This window comes from Mustela nigripes, chromosome 1 (assembly GCF_022355385.1).
Source record: "Mustela nigripes isolate SB6536 chromosome 1, MUSNIG.SB6536, whole genome shotgun sequence".
Lineage (NCBI taxonomy): Eukaryota > Metazoa > Chordata > Mammalia > Carnivora > Mustelidae > Mustela > Mustela nigripes.
Window position 1 is genome coordinate 220424655 of NC_081557.1, and position 22726 is coordinate 220447380.

Below are 22726 nucleotides of genomic sequence, written 5' to 3' on the forward strand. Positions count from 1 at the left end.
TTTTTCATGTGCCTGTTGGCCATCTGTGTGTCTTCTTTGGAAAAGTGTCCATTCAGGTTCTTTGCCTATTTTTTAATCAGGCTGTGTTTTGATATTGAACTTTATCGGCTCTTTAGATTGTGTTTTGATATTAAGCCTTACGGGTTCTTTATATATTTTGGATGTTAAACCCTTGTGAAAGTTTTTTTATAATCTCAGGTGATTTCACTGGTAAATAATATTTACATATTTTACTACAGAAATATTAAGGAAGGCTGACCCAGACCCACTGGGAGTGTTAACTGAATATATGGTATTTGCTTTGTATTTCCTCTCTAAAAATTCAAAAATTCTGAACACATCTGCCCCCAAGATTTTCAGACAGGGAATTACTATACCACTATGTCAACATATCAAGCTATTTAAAATGAACCTGAGATCACTATAGCACACTGTAGATCAGCAACCTAGGAGCAGAGCAGCAGAAAAGCTGAAGGGTGGTGGTGGGGAGATACTGGGGCCACATGAAAAATGTGGGAAGATCACTCATGCACATGTGGGGATCATGTGCCTCAGCACTGAGCTTTTCATGTTTGGTCCCAGCTTTTGTAAAGTCATAGCTGATTAATATTACAGACTTTTCCATGAACGAGAGGGCACTGGAGGTGCTTCCAGGAGGCAGAATTTCAATAAGGAGTTGCTCACTCTTGTGCAGTGATCTGTTGAAGCAACTGGAACTGTTTTAACTCAGAAAGGCCATCATTTGTTTTTTCTGTCTAAACATTTTCTCAAAGAGCATGTGAAGAATTGGATAACCCTTGTCACAATCCTTTACAAGGTACCCCCATTTTCTGTGTGTGTGTGTGTGTGTGTGTGTGTTCAACACTCTATTTTAAAAGCTTGATTAGCGGTTGTTTGGAAACTTGTAAAATTCTGTGTTCCCAAACTGGAAGAATACTTTACGAAGTGGAATTGTTACACAGCCTTTCTCTTTCAAATGTCAAGTTTTCAAGGTTTAACAAGAAGAGATTGAGCTGGCAACTGAAGTCACATTTTTCTGTAGTTCTCAACTGTTCAACTGAATTTTCCTATCTGCAACAAATGCAAGTTTCAGATGATTAATAGGGAACCCAAGTATTGGAAATAAAAAAAAAAGGAAAGTTTATGCAGAATTTCTTATTCACTTTAGTATTTAAAATATGAGCCCAGTTAGCAGGAATGGTAAAGTAAATAACTAAAGAAACATTTATTAACCTCCTACTCCATATGGGGCAGTGTATTAGGCTGAATAATAGCTCCCCAAAGATGTTCCTCCTAATTCTTAAAACTGTGAACAAATTTTCTTACATGGTAAAAGAGACTTTATAGCTATTACACTAAAAATCTTGAGATGGGGAGATTAACCTGGATTATCTGGATGGTCCCCTTATAATTACAGGAGCCCTACAAGATGAAGGCAAGATGATTGGAGTCAGAGAGAAGATAGAGGAACTGAAACAGAGGTCAAAGATGAAAGAAGATGTGACACTATTGGCTTTGAAGATAAAGGAAAGGGGCGATGAGCTAAGGAATGCAGGCAGCCTCTGGAAGCTGCAAGAAGCAAAGCAATGGGTTCTCCTTAAGAGCCTCCAGAAGGAAGTTAGCCATGCTGCTGTGTTGATTTTAGTTCAACGAGTATCATTTTGGATATCTGATGCCCAGAACTATAAGATAATAAACTTATTTTGGTTTAGGCCATTAAGTTTGTGGTAATTTGTTACAGCAGCAATAGGAGACTAATACAGGCATTGTTCTAAAAGAATGTAGGGCAATTAAATAAATTAATTGGTGGTATGAGTCTAGAGGGGAGTGACCTCATTATCATGTATGATACATGATAGGCCCTTGACCAAAGTCAATTCTACGTGAAGACATTTATGGTTTGACTAGTGAGATTCCAGTTCAGTTATTTTCTGTACTGAAACATCATCTTTGCAAATCCTAGTAATGTCCTCTTCTAAGGGAATTTCTCATTTCTCTGTTCTACATAAACCTGCTCTGCTTCTGGCCATTGCTGATCAAACAAGAGAACGACCTCTTTCCTTGTGATGTATTATTGTTAACCTCATGGAAAAAGAGAATCTTGCCCAATTGTCTTCACATCTCAGGGATGTTTGGAATCCAGGAGTTGAGAGTCTGAGTTGGTTCGTTTGGAAACAGGACTATAAGGTAGCTTTTCGGCAGATGGGATGGCCATTTTGAGACCACAGCAAATTGGGTGCTAAGAAAATAGGTTCTGGGAGAAGGAGAAGAATGGAGTAGATGTGTTGAGTGAAACTGAAAGGATGAGACTAGTCTTTCTTGAGAGGCAAAGACTTTCTCAGTCCCAATCCCCAATTCCCTTGAGTTTTAGTTGCAATTTTCTGTTGAGTATCTGATAGCTGTCTACCATTTCAAATAATGCCCGTATATCCCACACCATCCACCCACTTGCCCTTCATCCTACCTTTATATTTGAGTTAATCTGAGTGGGTTACTTTTCTCTATACCTAAAAGAGCTTTAACTCAAATTGCTTTATAATTCTAAAGATCAAACAAGAAGAAATGGGCTTAATTAAATCAGAGAAAGTGGTAGTAACTATGGAAGAAGGCAATTGAAGTTTTAATACTTAAAGTAATCAGTTACGTCTTAAATATCCAAAAGCAAAACAGAGTTCAAATATTCTGTCAGTTTCAAGATCCCTAGATTGGTAACAAATGATCATTTAAAAATATACATTTGTTCAGAGAATTAGTTACCACCGAATTGTGCTGATAAACTAAAGAACTCTTTCATGATTTGTTCTCATTTGATACTTGAAACACTCATGAGGTGGCAGATTAGGCATAGAAGGCCAAGTGATTTGTCCATGATTCCATGATTCTTTGGTGGAACTGTTTGACTCTGGAGCTCTGCTCTTAAAAACCCAACTTCACTGCTTCATGGTAGAATTGCATTAGAGCACCAAACCAGAATTGCTCTGTACAAACCAGAAGTACTCGATTTGGGGATGTTAAATATTAACTATGCAATGCTTTGTTGCTCTGCCAAGCTGATGAGTGAGAAAAAAGTCTTATTTAAAAAATTTTAAATCTTCAATTCAACTAAAGATTATCATGTTGTTGGAATTACATTGATTGCCATCATTAATGATTGCGCCATATCTAATGATGTTTACAAGAGATAAATCACTGATTCCTGTAAAACTTTTTTTAAGAAAAGGATCTGATATTATGATTCAGCTCCAAAATAAGTGATTGTGAAGACTAGTAAAGCAGTCACCATGTTTCTGATTCTGAAACATTTATGGGAAGTTGAATGTCATGGTAGGATAGGTTCAGGCTTTGTAGTGAGATAGAGTGGGTTATTGGGCTTAAATGCTGGGAGTGCCACATGACACATTATCACTTAAGTCTGGTATTCACTTTCTCTGAATCTTGGTTTTCTTAGATGCTTAGCGAGGATAAAAATGCCCACTTCTTGGGTTTAGGGCTAGGAGTAAAGAAAATCTGTGGTATTTGGTACATACAGTATGAATGCAATAAATGGAAGCTGATATTATTTTTATATTCAGAGCCAATGGAAGGAATTGGCTATGAAAACTCCAAAATGATTCCATCATACCATTTTTGGATATTACATTTTACAAGTGAGGACATGTGGGCTTGCCAAGGCTCAGAGATGGGATGGTGGAATGTTCTTTCATTGCAAGAGATAAGAAAAGCTTTATAAATGTTGGTGGATGTATTAGTTTTCTGTTGCTGCTGCAACAAATTATCATAAGCTTAGCTGCTTAAAAAAGCACAGAATTTACACCTGAAAGTAATATAACTTTTTATATAGATTATATCTCAATAAAACCTCACAAATTTATTACCTTAGAGATATGGATATCAGAAGTCTGAGATGGATCTCTCTAGGCTAAAACTAAGATGCCTCCAGTGTCACATTTGTTTCCAAAGGATCTAGAGACAGTCTTTCTTGGCTCATTCAGATTGCTGGAAGAATTCAGTTTCTTATGGTTGTAGAACTGAAGTCCTCATTTCCTTGATGGTTATCAACTGAGGGCCATTTTCAGTTTCTAGAAGCCATCAGATTCCTTGGCAGGTGGCCCCCTCCTTCCACCCTCACAGCTGGCAATAGTGGGTTGAGTCTTTCTTATGCTGCTACTTCCCCTACCTCTTCTTCTATGTTACATATTTCTGATCCACTCCTCTGCTCTACTGATTCACTTCTAAGGACTTGGGTAGTTACACTGGGCCCATTTGAACCATCTAGAGAAATCTTCCCGTCTCAAGATCCTTAAACTTAATCACGTCTGGAAATCCTTTTTGCTATGTAAAGTAGCATATTCACAGGTTGCATGGAGTAGGGCATGGATATCTTCTTGGGGCTGGGATATTCTGTCTATCAAGTGAAAATGGCATACAAATAGTTCTTCCAAGAATGGAGTTTTTAATGTATGATTCACATTATGTTCTGGTTTGCAAAACAAGTGAGCTGTTGTTAAAAATATCCACTCTTCCAGATAGGTAGACAAAATATGACCTTGCATAATTTGGCTTCTGCTTACCCTACTTCTCTCTCACCATTCTTATGCTTTCTCTGCTCAGCTATACATTCTCATTATGCTTAACTTAGAGTTCCCAGACATAGCCATACTTGGCTAAATTACAGTAGACAAACAAAGCAATGGCCAGTCCATATGATAATGAGACTCTGATCTACAAAAGAAACCCAGGGAGCCAAACTACAACCGCTATAGCAATTGGTCCACAATAGTCAGAACTTGATCAACATCTGCCAACTTTGCTGTTTTTTTTTGTTCTTTGTCTTTTTTGTTTTTGTGTTTGTTGGTTTGTTTCCCTGCTCCCTGCTTCCAACTTAGGACCAACCAGAGATAGCCAAATAAGCAACCCAAAGCAATCTCTTGGGATGTCTGACTTCTAGTTAGCACAGCCTCCCTGTGCCAACAACTTCCATTCAGAAGGTAACTGAAGCCTTCTCCTTCCCTTCTTTTCCCTTACCATAAAAACTTCCCTCTTCTCTGACAGCCTTCGAGTATCTGTCAAAAGCAAGTGATGATGGCTGACTCCCTTGCTACAGCAAGGGAGTAGAATTCAGCAAGTCTGAATAAATAGACTGCTTACATTTAGGTGATCTTTGCTTATTTTCACAACTCTTTTACTCTTTCACATATTTGTTTCCCTTTTTTCTCTTCTTGGATCACCTGTTCTTCCTTGCCTTATATGAGTAATTCATATTCAGCATTTGACTGTCAGCTTAGATGCCACTAATGACAACAATAACAATAATTACTAAAATGATAGGTAACCTGTACTGAGCCCTTACCTTATGCCAAGAGCTGTTCTAACCATGTTCAATTTATCAACTCTTAAAATTCTTGCAATAAATTATTGAAGTAGTTTTCTATTATTGTCCACATTTTATTTTGTCCATCTTATTTTACAGACAGGGAACGATGATTTCAGAGAGAGAAAGTAACTTGCCTAAGGTCACGGAAATAGGTGAACCAATTGGGGTAGAATTTACGTAGCCTGTTGCTGTAGTTTGCTTTTGAAATCATAAGGCTATACTGTTTTCCAAATAGATTTTCATAAGTTCTCAGTTTGTAGTGGGTACTTTTTATCATATGCTTAAATGGAATTCTGTACTTGATCTTTACCAATGATACTGTATTATAATTGTTTATGAATTTATCTGTAATCCCTACTAAAATAGAAGCTCCCTTAGACCAAGGACAGTATTTATCTTATACATGTCTGGAAGTCCAGCATATAGTAGCTTCTCCATACATGTGCATTTGAGGGATGAATAAATTAATAATTAAATGAAACAAATTAAAAAATCTGATTTATTATTTAATCAGAGGATACTAGGTTTAAAAAAAGAAAGAGAAAAGGACCCTACTTCTAGACAAACTTTGAAAGCAACACAATTCTACATATGAATTTATAATTATTATCCAGGAAATAACTGCAAACTAAGATAGCTTCTCTCTCCTGAGCTTAGGTTTCTTCTATAATCTTAGACTAAAATCACATGAAGCCCTAATACTGGTCTCCCCCAGTAAGTCTCTTCCTATTAGGAGTCATTATTAGGTTGGACCCAACATCTTCTTGGCATTGGTTTCTGAGGCAGAGTATCTCTAAGTTAACATTTTTCTGAACTCTGCCTCAATCCTAACAATTCTCCCACACTCTTGCAGTGCTGGAGTATTAGTTGAAAGCAAGGGGTGGCTATGCATTCTCACAGGACTATGTCAGGATCTTAGAGCAAAGTCTCTGACCATGTTCCTTACATGTCAAGCCTCTGGCCAACTGCCTTTGTAACCCATGTTCTGGGAGCTCTTATTCATGCTCAATCGGTCTCCTTTTCTGACTTATAAGACTGATATATCTGGAGAAGCACTGAGGCAGCCATCAATTCTTTTACTTAATATTTGATACCACTGAGAACCAGTCATTCATTAAATGAATATTATTGAGTATCTATTGAATTCCTGGTATTGTTCCAGGATTTGGGGAACCAGAAGTGAATTAGATAAGATCCCAGCTATTATGAAGCTTGAATTTTAGTGAGGTTAAGAGACAAATCAAACATACAAACAAATAAAATAATTTCAGTAAGTGTGGCCATAACACAAAGTTATGTGGTAGCAACTTGTCCAGAACATCTGTGCTCCATGTCTTCCATCATACCCCCAACTTCCCAATCAGCCATTCTTCCTTGGAATTTTTAATGGTTCCTCCAAAACTTTACTTGATGATATGTAGGAACTAACAAATCTTATTTGGGGTAAAAGTTATTTAGGAAATTATTCCTGATTCTTTCCTGATCTTTACTTATTGTCAGTGTTCTAAAAATAACTTTTCTTCTTATGCTTCCTTTTTGTTTTTCTCCTAGGAATTGACTATTACAACAAGATCATTGATGATTTGTTAACTAATGGGGTTACACCCATAGTGACCCTTTACCACTATGATTTGCCTCAGGCCTTAGAAGACAAAAGAGGCTGGTTGTCAGAGGCAATCATTGAATCCTTCGATAAATATGCCTGGTTTTGCTTCAGTACTTTTGGAGATCGAGTCAAGCATTGGATCACCATAAATGAGCCTAATGTTTTTGCCCTGCTGGCCTATGATTTTGGAATATATCCTCCTGGTGTACCTCACTTTGGAACTGGAGGTTATCAGGCAGCTCATAATTTGATTAAAGCTCACGCCAGATCCTGGCACAGCTACGATTCCTTATTCCGAAAAGAGCAGAAGGGCGTGGTGTCTCTAGCAATTTTTGCTACCTGGGTGGAACCTGCAGATCCCAATTCAGTGTCCGACAGGGAAGCTGCTAAAAGAGCCATTGCTTTCTGCTTGGATTTCTTTGCTAAGCCCATATTTACTGATGGTGATTATCCGGAAGTCGTCAAGTCCCAGATTGTCTTCATGAGTAAAAAGCAAGGCTATCCATCATCAAGGCTTCCAGAATTTACAGAAGAGAAGAGAATGATTAAAGGCACTGCTGATTTCTTTGCTGTGCATTATTATACAACTCGCTTAGTAAAGTACCAGGAGAATAAGAAAGGAGAACTGGGTTTTTTCCAGGATGTCGAGATTCAAGTTTTTCCAGACCCATCTTGGATAAAAAGTTTGGATTGGATCTACGTGGTGCCATGGGGAATACGTAAAGTACTGAAATACATTAAGGTAAAACACAGTGTTTCTATTCATGTATACCCAAATATGTAGAAGTGGGAAGACAGATGTATGTGTGAACTTGGAAAAAGGATGATTTTAGGCAGTAGGTTACACATTTGTTGGCTTGGAAAGAGAGATTAGGTGTTCAGCTGGTGAGGAGTAACTAGCTGATAAGGGGCTTTGATACACTGGTTAAAGTTGGACTTCTCTGTTAAAGGCAGTTGTGGGCATAGGAGTAGCTTGGACATATTTTCCAGGCTGATGTCACAACTGTAATTACTAAAAGGCATATTAAGGGCTGAAATAGCTGGATCCTTTTTTGGGTCTCTGTTATCTGGATGGAGTCCAGGTATCTGAAATTAAAATTTTAAGTTAATGATTTTTAGGACCCTTGCTCTGGGGGGATAGAGAGTGTAGCCATTAGTGGGACCAAGGGGTTAAATTGTAGTGACAATCAGCAGATACTGATGAAAGAAAGATACTTCTGTCTTCTCATTATGATAAGAGTCATTTGACCATCTTCATGGACATTTGCACAGTTTTGCTTTTCCATTGTTAGTCAGAAAAGGTCAGTGTGTGGAAAATTAAGTTAATAGGGTCAGTGCAATTTGATGAAAACTAGTTTTGGGTTGTAGCTTAGAGAAGATAGAGGGTAAAACACCTGATTTTATGAGTCTTTTTTTTTTTTTCTTGTTACATCTCTTTGGAATAAAACTTCAGTTCTCTTGTTCTAGGATATGTATAATAACCCTGTAATTTACATCACTGAGAATGGGTTTCCCCAGGGTGACCCTGCATCTCTTGATGACCCTCAGCGCTGGGAGTATTTCAGACAGACATTTCAGGAACTGTTCAAAGGTACCATTTGAAATGATGAAAGATCAATTGTGCAAACTTAATATAATTTTCCCATGTGCCTGTTTTCATTTAGCAAAGACCAATGATTTTGAAAGCTGAAATTCATGTAAATCAGTGTAAAGCCATGTAATTAAGAGAGAGGAGAAAAAGTATTTAGTAAAGAGGAAGGTGAGGGTTTTGGCCTAGCTTCAACCTCCCAAAATTTAATCAAGTAAAAGTGACTGTCTTCTGCATTTTGTGTGACTCCTGGGTGAAGGTGACATGAACAGAAGGGTGGTGGCTGGTGAAAGAGAACTTTAGTTGTTACAAAAAGATTAGCACTGATCAACTACATCATGCCTATTTGCATATTTTAATATCCCAGGTACCAAGACATGAACTGACAGAATTTTTGAAGGATCAAAATTAAGCATTTACACAATAAACATTTAAATGGGCTTCGATGAGTTTTGGCCTAAAATGAGTCTTACATCACTATATGTTTCATTTAGGCTGTAATCAAACAGCCCCATTTAGGAACGTGTTTTTGTCATATAGGATCTGTGAATTTTATTTCTAGACAAGATTATTATTCTGGAAACTGCTCTTTCCCCCATGAAATTCTTTTCATATTTGATAACAAATGTGAAAGAATAATCTTTAACTGGTAACACACATTTCGACACCAGTTAATTTCCCCATTTCAGCATTTACATGGAACACTGTTGCTTTGTAAATTTAATTTCTCCTCCATATAAAGGAATCATATCACAGAAACAAAAAATCCAATGCAAAAATGCGACTTTCAATTTCCTTTCTTACCAGGATAGGCACACTTCTCTCTCATCATTCTATTTGAAAGGTCCAAAATTATTCTATCCAAAATTAATCAGTAATATGCTGAAATCAGCCAGAAGGAATTCTGGAAAGTAACACAAGATGGTCTCTTTCCCAAACCTAAAATATATTGTACTTAATCCCTCACTCTGGCTTGGAGTTTATCGGCATAAGGCAATTTGATTCCCATGATTTGAGCCCAGTGAAATAATTATTTTGTATCACATGCAAAACAGACTCTTTCTCTAGGTAAGGATTCACTTTCTGTTTAAAAAAAAAAAAAAAAAAAAGGAAATGTCTAGTTGACTGAGATTCCACTCCCCCTTCTCTCCGTAAATGGCCCTATTCATAGTTAATCCATTGATGTTCCCAGCTTCATTCTGAGAGGAAAGTAAGCTGGTTACCAAGAGGCAGATTTATGGATGGTTTGAGGACCACAAATGACTTCTCCAAAATTGTCTGTGTATTTTTGGGAAAAAGAGAGAAAAATAGAAATTGACTTTGTTCATTTCCAGCTTGGTACTCTGTTTAGTTCTAACATGTAAGGGAGTTTCATTGTTCTTTGAAATAGTTTCAAGTACTTTAATACAGTCCCTTAGATCTTTAACACTAAAAACTTGATAGTAGACCCCAAAACTAAGACAATTTAAGTGAGTAGTAAAGTAACTGAAAGTTAAAGTGGAAAATGTGAGAAGATTTGGGTTTCTGAGGGGCAGGGGAGGAGATAGGATTAGAAACAAAATTCTGTTTTTCTACTTGTTGAATTTCAATTGTATTTTTTTAAAAAGATTTTATTTATTTATTTGACAGAGAGAGAGAGAGAGATCACAAATAGGCAGAGAGGAAGGGGGAAGCAGGCTCCCTGCTGAGCAGAGAGCCTGATGTGGGGCTCAACCCAGGCACCCCAATAGATACCAGACACTTAAAACATTAATTGTTCACAGTATGTGTGTTCTCTTCTGATTTTTAATATTAGAGGATCTATACTTATTGTAATTAACATGTAATATATTTGTTTTACATTTAAAAAATGTAGCCTTGGGGCACCTGGGTAGTTCTGTGGGTTGAGCCTTTGCCTTTGGCTAAGGTCATGATCCCAGGGTTCTGGGATGGAGCCCTGCATTGGGCTCTCTGCTCAGCAGGGAGCCCGCTTCCCCCCTTTCCCCCTGCCTGCTGCTCTGCTTACTTGTGTTCTCCATCTCTGTCAAATGAATAAATAAAATCTTTTAAAAAATGTAGCCTTTCAAATGTGCAGAAATCTACTTATTGACAAAAAAAGACATGTTATCTCTTCTGGAATGGATATAGTGATAGCTATTTCTTATATATTGTTGTAGTAGATACCAATTATTTAATCTTGGTGAAACTCTTCTAGTAATCACTCCCTTTTCTTCTATGAAATATCCACCTCTTCTTATCCTCAGGGTTACCATAGGGACAATCCCAGTTCTTCCCTGAGATTTAGAATTTGGGCCAATCACTTAGTCTTTTAGCCTAGACTGGGCAGGGGAATGTAGCCTTGTGAGCCTTTGGTGACTATGTCCCGCCTCAGAAGCTAAGGAGTAGTAAGTACAAAGGGGAGCTGTCTGTGCATCGAGGGAAGGGAAAACAAGAAACCGGGAGAGTTTAGAGTGATTCTTAAGCCTCTAATTCCAGTACTCCTCAGATGCATGCATGATCTTGAGAGACATTACTTTTACTTACAATGAAATGCTTTTTCTGCTTACCTGAACCTGATTGGTTTTCTATCACTTGGAACAAAAAGAGTGTTAACTGATACCATCATATCATTTCATTTTTAAAACAGTGAGACGAGGTCATTGCTCCTATTACACAGATGAGAATACTAAGCTTCAAAGAGGCTAGCTAAGTCATTTGTTTAAGATCACTAAGTGACTAAGTACTATTTCCTGGAACGTAGCAGAATGCATGCATTATTATTACTGCTGCTACTACTATTTTGGTGTTTGATGAGGTCTGTGAATTTAGGGCTTTCTGACCCAAAGTGGTTGCTTGTCCATATCACACAGAACATTTTCCTCATCTTTGGTACTCGGAACTTGCATAGTGTCTTCGAAAGGGCTCCATGCTGTCCCTGCAGGAGCCAATAGGTCCTATGACCTTGGACTCCATCTTACCCTGCATCTCATCAGGGGAGTGGAGCTTAATTTATAATCGATTTCCTGAGACTCCTTTGAGGTAGTGCTGATGATCTCGATTGGCAAGAACTCTACTAGTAAGAAGCACCCCGTGAGCAATTAAAAATAATAACTGGCCAAGAAAGACTTTAGTGGGAAGTGCTGCAGGTGAGAGCTGGTCAGAACCCAGGGAGTCAGATGGATGATGGCTTTGTGGTCCCCATAAACAAAGCTTCCTCTCTAACATCACACATATGGACAGGCACAGAATGACACTATAGTTGGATCAATGACATCTGCCTGGAGGTCTCACTGATCTCTTCAGGTAAAATCCCACAGCAATTAATTGAGCAGTAAAAAGTAAGCTAATGTTTCTGTTTCCTATTGGGAAAGGAAAAAAAAAAAGAAAAAGAAAAATGTCATTTCAAGAAAAAAAAAAGAGAAATTAGCTAATGCCTTTTTAATCATTGCATTATTTAAATGCCTTTAAATAGGTTGTATTTTAATTAATGTAGATATAGATAAGAGAAAAGCAACACAGGAGAGACACAAAAAACTTGCAATAACATAACTGGCTTACATTTCAGCTCTGCAAATTATTCAATGAGAGGCCTTTGGCAAATTATTCAACCTCCCAAACTCTTAGTTTGTTCATCTGTAAAAATGGATTAACACTTTCTCCTGACAGGGTTCTTATAAAAATTCCATTTAATGAGCTAATATGTAATTACCCTTAACCAGCAATTGCCTCGCACACAGTAGGCCCTCAACCAATGGTAATAATAATAATTATTATTAAATGTGTACTCTTAATTTATCACCCCAGTTATTTAACTTGTTGTTTTACACATGTCATCCCAAGACTTTTTTTTTTTTTCCACCAAGTTTTTAAGTTATAGGAGAATTTTCCTACATGTTTGCAGGTTTCTCTATTTTTCTTTTTGGGATGAATGAATGTTGTAACTTTGGCCCTCTGGCTATCTACAGTTGACTCCTGTGGAGTAGAAAGCAACAACCGCCTCCCTCCATTCATTACTTCCATCAGAGAGGTTGCCAGATTAGGTGAAAAATTAAATCATTTGCAGCAGAAATAACCATATGCAACAGGGTAGCTGGAATTGCTCAACCACATGAAGTTTTTGCATAAGTTCAGAAAGCACTGATCTTCAAACAGTTAAGCCTTTCTCATTTCATATGAATCTCCATTATATTCATAAAAATTTTCACCAGTCCTTGCTGCTCCAGAAGACAAGTTTAAGTTCATCTGTAAATATACACAAATGGATGCCTGAATGTTGCCAGGGAGGTGAGGAAGTGTGTGAAATAGGGGAGGTTACTCCCAATGTGTAATACTCCAGCCATGACCTAAATCCTCCTGAAAGGGGATGTGAGCCTGTGTTCTGCCCAAATCCTGTTGTTTGGAGTACGTGAACTTGCTGGAAGTCAGACAAGACATGGGTTTCAAACCTGGTTCTGCCACTCACAAGCTCAGTAATTTTCAGCCCTCTAATCTTCAGGATGGGGATAATAAGACATCTATCTTGTAAAGAGTGGTGAAAAGTGAGCAAAGTAATCCTTATAAAGCCTAAATACAGAATCTGACACATTATAAAGCATCTGTAGACGGTGGCTAATTTTTGAAGAGGGTTGTGGACACTCCGTTCTGGAGCTGTGTCTTTTTATGATTATATCATCAGACCTGACTCCCCTTCTGGCATGTAGTAGTGTTCTACACATTTGTTGAATTTGGTAATGTCTATCAGAGAAGAGTTAGCCAATGCGTAATGAGAAATAAATGATTAAATAATTGGGAACTGCATTTTCTTTCCCTAAAGAAATATACCCCATAGAGGGGAGGGAAAAAAAGAAAGAAAGAAAGAAAGCAGCAGACTTCTGGAAAGTTTCTGAGCCAGCCCAACTTTCCAGTCAGATCCATGCCTGACTTAGCACAGCAGTAGATGATTGCAGAGAAGGTTTGTTAATGACCAGCTTTAGGCTTTTAATGACAAAACCCCTCAGCAAGATGTCATCGAAGTTATTGAAGACTTCACTGAAAGTGTTGAAGCTGATGCATTGTAACAAGAAGGTTATAAATCTTGCAGTTTGGGTATACCACCAAGACAAGATGCTGAGCACAGAATCACCCTGCTGTTGTCTGTCAGCATCCTCCCTCCCCTTCCCTCTTCTCCTTCCCATGGAGAGCCAGTAAAGGAGAAATACATCCATTTCCCGAAGTAGAGCAGACCTGGCAGCCACCTGCCTATGTCAATTTCAGATCACAGAGGCCCATTTAACTGGACAAAATGTGTTAAGCACCTGTGTTTTTCTCAATGTGCATTTAAAAAATCCTAAGAATTAAGGAAAGATCTCAAAGGTTAATACATTGACCTTTTAGAAAAACTAACCAATTAAAAATCTATTGCAAGCTCAGAACAGAGACCCAAGTACCTACATATAGGTTTCCACTCCCTATCTGTTGCTTTATTGCTTCTTAAAGTAAATGTTTGTCAACTTAGCCCCAATGAAGCAGTTCATCTCAGAGCTCACCGATAGCACACAGTTTTGGATATTTGTGGGGTGGGATATCAGGTCCACTGGGTACTGTTGCTCCTGGATGAACTGGATGACAGCTACTCAAGGTTGGAGTAGAGAAGAAAGAACAAGATTAGAAGGCTGTGCACAAGAATTGTTAGTGTGTGCTAGTATATAGATTTGTGGAATTTGAAAAGTCATGAAGAAAACAATTTCCAATGTATTTGTGGTCCACCAGCCTGCACACAGAGACCACAAACTCAGACAGTCAGATATTACAAAGTTCACCTTAAACAGAGTGATGGCCAATGGCCTTCCCTGTTTTTTTTTCTCCCCTACTTCCATTCAGTGGCACACTTACCTTACTTTCTGTTCATGTAAAGCATGACAAAGTAAAGAGTCTGCAGGGCTTGGAGAGGGAAGACAGACTAAGTCCTCTGTTTGAGTGATGTGCCTTTGGGTCAGTTATCATTAGGACTCTGAATGTCATCTTCCTCACCTGTTAAATGGGACGATTGCTAATTACTATTCTGCCTAACCCAAAGTCAGTTGTGAAATAAAATGAGATGATTTATGTCCCTATGTACTCAAATACCTTAAAATATTAGCTATTATATTCAAATTGACACATTTATTTATACTTGTAAGGACATCTGTCACTCTGGACAAAATCCACAATCTGGACCTCAGTATTCTCCACTGTAAGAGAAGGGATTGGTGCTCATTATCCAGTTGCTTCCAAAATCTGCAATTCCCAGATTCTATGGTTTTATTTTCCTGCAAATTGCTAAACTGCTGTGATGATTTGATCTGTGTAGGGGTTTTAGAGAACATGTGATATGACCAAATGACTTGTGTAGAGCTTGGTAACACTCAGAAACACACACATGTACACAAACACACACACGGCTGGTGGTTGCTAAGCTCCTTGGCCAGGATTACCTGGGTGAAGCACATGTTGATATGATTAGGGACATAGACCATTTAGCAGACACACCCTCTGAGAAAAAGAACCTGGTGCACCTGCTTCATGGGAATAGGATTCATGGGGCTGCCCAAGTGAGAAGCAGCTCAACCACACCTCAGAGAATCTGCCCTTGTGTTTTTTGACTGAAAACCACTCTTCATCTTCTCCTTCAGTAACATTCTAATACTTACACTGTGCCCCTACAGATGGACATTCCTTTGAGCTTCTTTTTAATTTAGCTCCACCATGTCTGAGGAATAATTACTTAAGGTTCTCTACTACCTCAAGCCCGGTGAATTTTAAGACTACTCTAGAGCCTTCTAAAAAAATATTCAGAGTATCTCAAACTTACCCTCTCCACTTTTTAGGACAATCTGTCCAGTAGTTTTTGTGTGATGTGGCAGCAAACAGAAGCTCAGTTTCATTTTTATAACTGTAAAAGAGACCTGTAAAATAATTGAGGCATAATTTATCTGGAGAAAATGTACTCTTCCTATATGAAGAGTAGACTCAGTGGAATCTTGAAAGAGGATGTATCTGGTAATGATTTTTAAATGAGATGTATTTGACATATAACATTTTGTAAGTTTGACGTTACAACATGTTAATTTGATATATTTATATATTGTAATATGGTTACCACCCTGGTGTTAGCTATTATGTTACATAATTATTATTTCTTTCTTTCTTTTTCTTTTTCTTTTTTTTTTGCTAGGGATAATTGAGATTTTGTTTCTTAGCAACTCTGAAGTTTATAATACAGTATTATTGGCTATAATCACTACGATGTGCATTAGCTCTCCAGAACTTATTTATTATTAGTTCCCAGTTTGTACCTTTAAACAATGTATCCCCAATTCCCTCATCCCTCAGCCACTGATGACCACCATTCTGTTCTGTTTTTTAAGTTTGGCCTTTTTTGATTCCACGTATAAATGATATCATACAGTAGTTCTCTTTCTCTATCTGGTTTATTTCACTTAGCATAATTCCCTTGAGTTCCATCCCTGTTGTTGCGGATGACAAGATTTGCCTTTTACTTATGGCAGAATAGTATTTCATTGTACACACACACACACACACACACACACATACCACAACCCTTTTATCCATTCTTCTGTTGCGGGGCACTTAGATTGTGTCTATATCTTAGGTTATTGGGAATAATGCTGCAATAAACATAGGAGTGCATATCTCTAGCTATCATCTTGGCAAAGATGTAGAGATAAGGGAACTCTTACCCACTGTTGGCAGCAACATAAGTTGGTTCAGGCATTATGGAAAATAGTAGCGAGGTTCCTCAAAAAATTACAAACAGAACTAACATATGATCAAGCAATTCCACTTCTGGGTATATATTCAAAGGAAATAAAAACATGGGTCTAAAGAGATAATGATTTTTTAAACTTGTTTCAGGAGAGCACAATGATGGAATATTCATGTGGTAAGATAGCTGTTGGAATTGAGAGAAGGTGAACTTCTGAGGTCTTCTCCTGGGCCAAGGTGAAGTGGTCCTCAAGCATCTGCTTACATTAGCTATTATTTCCAAATCTCCAAAATAACTTGATTAGTACCTGATTATTACCCACCTTTAGTTATCTTGAGAATGAAAAGGCACTGCTTTGGAATAAAGCTAGTAAAATTTATCTTAGTGTGATTGGCAGGGGAGTTAATAAAGTTAATAATGGTGTTAATAAAGATTCTATTGGATCCATGTGGGTTCATGGAAAGAATAGAGAGAAGTGGATGCCCAGGTGTTAGCCATTCCTACTCAGGAAGCTTAACATAAGTTTCCCAGTGCTTGGAAAGGAATATTCTCCATTATAAAATAATACATCGACATTATGTTTTGTAAATCTAGGTCTTGTGAGTTCATCAGTGGGAATTAACTCTGGGTGCACAAAAGAAATGAGTGTCTGCATTTGCAGTGTTGGTAATTAGATTATAAGCAGTGCTAATATCGCAGCTTTATAGCCTTCCTTTCTTTTTCTTATCTTACCTGTTTATAACTTTGACATGACTTATGCTGGTCAGTTGCCCTATAGTGACATAAATGTTGTGTCTGTCAGCTCTTCCAGATTCGTAATCGGGTGAGTAACTGGTTAACTGCATCCTATATTAGTTTTTCAATAGCAGGCCTGCCACCATGTAGAAGAAAATCAGCAATGTTATGAATAAGGACATTAAAAAATTGGTGCCATCACTGATTCATGGGCTCCTTGTGCAATTGCAGCCTTGTTGCAATTAAGCACATGTTGAATAACACAGTTGAATAGATGGGAGTTGAGAGACACTTGGAGTCTTGAAGACCCATTATAATCCATGGAAGTAAGGAAGAAAGCCATCAGAAGAAATGGAAATTATTAAAAGGTACAAGAGCTCATAGGCAGGATCAGTGTGTATAAAGATTTTATTTACCATTTTTTAAATGACAAAATTTGACCAGAATTAAATTTTTTGAGCTATATACTTAGCATTCAGTGGCCGGTCAGTAAATTTCCTAATGGCCGATTAGGAATTTGAGTCTAAATAAGCAGAAAAACAGAATCACTCCTGGGAATTTGAACCAAATATTAGATTTATACCACCATTTTGCTTCTTTAAAGAAATAGAGGATTGTTTTTGCTATTATGAGAATAATTTTCATGCTTTGGGATTATGCATAGCTGCTAATTATACCCTTTTGATACTAAATTTGTTTTTGCTGTGACAATAATTGAAATCTATGCTGAAGGCTTTTAAACTCTTTATATAAATACACAACTCCTCTGAGCCTCAGGTCCTTCATTAGAAAAAGAAAAGGGTTGAACTAGTTTTTCTTTTGGGATCCTTCCAGTTTAAGAATTTTGTGACCCTCTAAATATCCTTTCAACTCAGGTGTGTCAAGGATCATATTTTATTGGAACTCTCAATAATTTCTTAGGCTATAAAATTAAGTCTAAGGTATTATAATTAACATCTTTTTTTTTTTTTAACTTTCTTCATTCTTCTCAGTTAGCTCCTTAATTTGAAATGTGAACACCTTTCTTAGTTGAACATAAAATAAGACCTTGCTCTTCAATGAACTGTTTCTATTGCTATTGATTCAGGTTACAGGTAACATTTTCTTGACCTTCAATTTGGGAGTTTCCTCTTCTCTTCAGTCATATTGAAAATGAACCTTATTTTTCCTTCCCTGAGAAAGTTATCCCTTGGAGTTCAGAGTTAGAAGGGTCACCTCAGATTCAAGTTTAACAAAGTTACTGTAGAGAATATAAAATCTCAGGGAGAAGTAGAATGAACAAATCAGTCCAGAGCATTAGAATAAAATCCCCAGCTGAACAAGTGCATGGCAGTTACAATCACAAGTAGTAGAATCACCTTTCAAAACATGATCATGCCAAGCCCCACCTAATCTATCAAGTTTTAAGACAGTTCAGTATGATTTCCAAGCTTTGCCATAACTGCATAATGTAATTCAGTTAGGCAGTGATTTTCACTTTCCTCAAATTTGGCTTGAGCATGAAACTTTTGTGTCTGGGCAAGATCCTGACTTAGAAAGAGAATAAGGCTGCAGCCATTTTCAAAATTACCTTCCCACCATGATTCTGTGGAGACTTCATAGCTGGGAAATCTCTTCTATTTGGAACTTTTAAGCACAGAGTTTACTCTAGTCAGGGTTTCTTTTACCCCAAGTTACTGTTTAGGTGAAATTTTCTTCAATACAGTGAAAATATCAGCCTGGTGCTGGAGATGAAAGTAGTTTCTTTCAGAATTGAAAGAAATTCTTAAGGCTTATCTGGAAATGCTATGTGAAGAGGAGGGGGAGGGAGGCCTGTCTCCCTGAATAGGGTCATCTCAGCAACAGCGAAGTCTCCTGTGTGTGAATGAGATTAGCTAATGAAACAGTATCATGGCCGGAGATTACTTTGTACCTCTCTAAAGTTCAGCCACATTTCCCCCCCTTGTTTGTGAAATTCCATTATAGGAATCACTGCCTGCTTCAGAGATAAGTGAAACCATTATGGGTGGAGGAAGAAAAGGCATTTGAACCTTGAAGAATTGTAATTGGTGCTGGTGAGTGAAGGTGAACAAGAAGCCATAAATGTTTCAAGTGAAAACATTAATGAGCGTGGGGCTAAATGTAGATGATGGGAGGAGGGATGCCTCACATCTGTTGATGCAGTAACTTTTTTCTCCCTTAACAAGTGGATTCATTTCTTTAGTAGTATTAAACCCAGCCTAAAATGTTTGAAAAATTTAAATGTTTAAATTATTTAAATTTAAATGTTTAAATGTTTAAATTTTGTTTCTTGACTAATAACTGAGTCAAATAGGTTTTATAGTTAAAAATAAGCAAAATAACACAAAAATTAGATCACTGCATGAAATGGGGGCACGTGAGTGCGTATGAAGTGTGTATACCTTTATTGGTAGATCATTTTGTTCCATGACTGAGGCTATGCTGGCTTAGTCTTCTTCAAATATTTTTCTTCCAAGAATGTTCAGACTGTGTTGTTGATCCTTTGAATGAACAGTTGGGCTTCCATTTACAAAGAAACTTCAAAAATATTTCATGGCCAAAGTTTGCTGCCCTCATGAATATATGATAATAATGTCAAGAGTGACTCAGAAATATCTTTCAGCATTTCTGGAAGAACAAACAGCATGACCCATTGTGGGTAGTGTTGTATAGACAGGCAGCACTTTGTATGAATACTTCTACACAACAAGGATTAGTATATATGACACAGCAAAAGAACATATTCTTTAAAGACAAATGGTTCTGCATTCAAAACCTGGCTCTGACACCCTTTTGTGCTGTGTGACCTTGGACTTGTTATCCTGACTCTATGAATATCAGTTCATCATTTGTGAAATTTTATTTTTGGTGAGGATTGATGACATACTTCAGATTCTAGAAAAATGTCTAGAGCATAACCCCCCCCCCCCAAATGATAACGATTGCAGTGAATTCTTTGTTACCCAGCATCTATTAACTAGGATTTTAGAAAAACTGTGACTTCCTGCACAGTCATCAAGCACTGATAATTTATGCTTCTCTTGATGACCCTGAAATGCATTCTGAATAATTAGAGAAAGATTAAATTATAATCAGTTTAGTTTCAGTGTTAAGTGTATTTTAATTTATTCTCATTCTTTAAAAAATTTGTAACCCTACTGCATGTGGTAACAATTAACAAAAAATATTTGATTAGCTGGAGCACTCCGCTTCCTGACTGTCAGACTAATGAAGAGTTTATTGTATATTGTTGGAACTCCAACTCTGCCCTACAGATTAAACTGGGCATTTGCTGGATAGATTCGCTTCACACGGGTCTGATATCCATTCTCAGACCCAATGTGTTGACTTATTGTCTGTTGGGAAGTTCTGGAATTAGTCCTCCAATATCCTTAAACAATACTCTATAGAACACCCTGTTTTCATTTTTTTTATCACAAGGTCATAATGCTGGTCATCCAGTCTGATTTTGTGCACATGAGTAACTAAATCTGGCCTTGAGGGTTGTCTGTTCTTTTCCTACAGATTTCTAGAGATGAACATCACAACTGACATTAGTAATCAATCTAGCTTGGTGTTTCATCAACCTTTACTCTTATCCAATCATGTTTTAGACTTATTTTTATTGGGCTTTTTAGGCGATATAACCTTCCTGATGAAAACTTCACAGGCATTTTATCATTTCTGTGGTCTTTTGAACTTCCCACATTCTCTCCCCCCTCATCTCCACACCCCCCCCAACCACCCCACATAAGGTCATATACTACTTTAAAAGATGGCTTAACAACTGACTTGAGTTAAAAATAGTCTCCTCAAAAAATTATCTCTATTATTGTCCCTTTGTGGTGATCTCAGTTAATAAGATTCATTTTCAGGCAAGCAGATTGATTTTAGTTATTTAATTGATCACCATAAGACATAGTATTCATTGGTTTCTCTCTGTCCTCATTCTATCTGTCTTTAAATTCCTTCCTTGCCCTGAAATCCCTCTTCCAACACAACCAGTCTTTTCTTCCATAATGTCTTTCACATCCTCAGTACTTATTTACATGAGTTCAACAGTGGCAGTAGAAGGAGGCTGATTGTCTGCCTTAAAGGGAGAGCAAAGCTAACAGAAAAATAGCTGGTGAAGATCTCATTTTGCTTTCCAAGATCAGGCAACTCTTGGCCCTGGAGTGAAGGCAGGATTAGCAAGGTACTTCTTTCAAAATGTCGATGTCTCCCTTGGTAATGTCAGGGCGAGCACTAGGATCCAGAAGCCTGGATCCATAGCCAGAAAGCAACAATTAGCATTCTACTGTAATCCTGTGATTTCTCTGAGACTCAACTCACTACGTAGCTGTCCTTCAGTTGGTAAGGTAAGTTTCATGTTATTGTGTGTAATTTCACCCCAAAGTGATTTTTTTTCCTCATTATATAGACATATATTAAAAGCCAGCAACTCAATGGTATCACCATCACTGCTTCTTTAGCTATACCGAACTTTTATCTCTTTAACTACCACAAACATGTTTCATGTTTGACAGACCATATTTGCATTATAGGGCTATTTTGAGTCTTTTGGGAATGATGGGTTTGAACTTTGGTATATCAGAGTGGCTAATTGCAATGTTTTATTAAATAGGCTTTTGTAACAAAATGTGACATTTTCCTAAGTATAGTGTAAGACCACTTGGCAGAACAAATGAATATATGTTAATATAAATGTAATGCTAAAACTTAAGAACATTCACAACATTGAAGTTTAAATATCTTTACTAGCTTTCCACACCAATAAACCTTTAGTCACAAAAATGTCATATTAAATATTTGTGGTGGTCAGTAGTTGAAAGGTGTTTATATGATGTATCTTATTTTTTTGACTTTTGACATTCCTAATGGTCTTATAAATATGTGTAATTGTATTCACCTGAAGTCTTTTATTACTTTCCTTTTATTTAAGGGAGATTGCTTCTTGAAAAAATTATCGTTAACATGAGCAACGTTAAATTTGTTGTTGAGAATAATGGTAGGAAGAACAGTTAAGTAATGCCAGTTTAAGCTTGTTGAGAAGTATTAATTTTGGTCAGTTATTGAAGATTGGCCATTTTATTATATTCAGGCTCTAGATAAAAAGAAATACCAGCTCGTAAAGGTGAAGGAGGGAAAAGAAGAGGGAATGCAAACATTCTGACCATAGATTGTTGACATAAAGGTTGGAAACTAGCTTGTAGTGTCCTGACAGCCAGGTCAAAGAGGACTTAGCATTAGTTACCTTAATTTCAAGTTGTGCTCTGTGGAGTCTCGGGTTCCATGGAGATATCTTTGGGGACTGTTAGTTTGCACAGAGGGAGGGTGAGAAAATGGGGCTCCAGGGCACCTCAGCTTTTATTGGTTGTATATATTAGGAATCCATAAAAATTTTAATTTGAAAGGAAAACTCTGTTGCTAAAAAAAGAAAAATTGGAAAGCCGCTGAATAATAGGGAGCTCATTATCAGAGGGGAAGCAACATAGTAGCTCCTTTGGGGAAATGAAGCTTAACTGCCTTTCTCTTTCACTTAAAAAAAAATTATTTCAAACATACAGAAAAATACAGGTAACTGTGACCCAGTGTAACTGTAACTGTGACCCAGATTTAACAAGTGTTCATATTTTGCCACATGTATTTTACATTAAAAAATTAATAAAATCGACCCTGATGAAACCCCTTCGTTCCCCT

At 37.3% G+C, this 22726-nt stretch overlaps 1 protein-coding gene across 1 annotated transcript in view; it reads left to right on the forward strand.

Moving 5' to 3' along the window:
* LOC131999978 (cytosolic beta-glucosidase) overlaps window positions 1–22726 on the forward strand; it is a 165030-nt gene that overhangs the window by 97357 nt on the left and 44947 nt on the right. The window contains exons 8-9 of the mRNA XM_059373317.1: window positions 6926–7722; window positions 8448–8571. Coding sequence (XP_059229300.1) covers window positions 6926–7722; window positions 8448–8571 — 921 coding nt within the window. The remainder of the gene's footprint in view (window positions 1–6925; window positions 7723–8447; window positions 8572–22726) is intronic.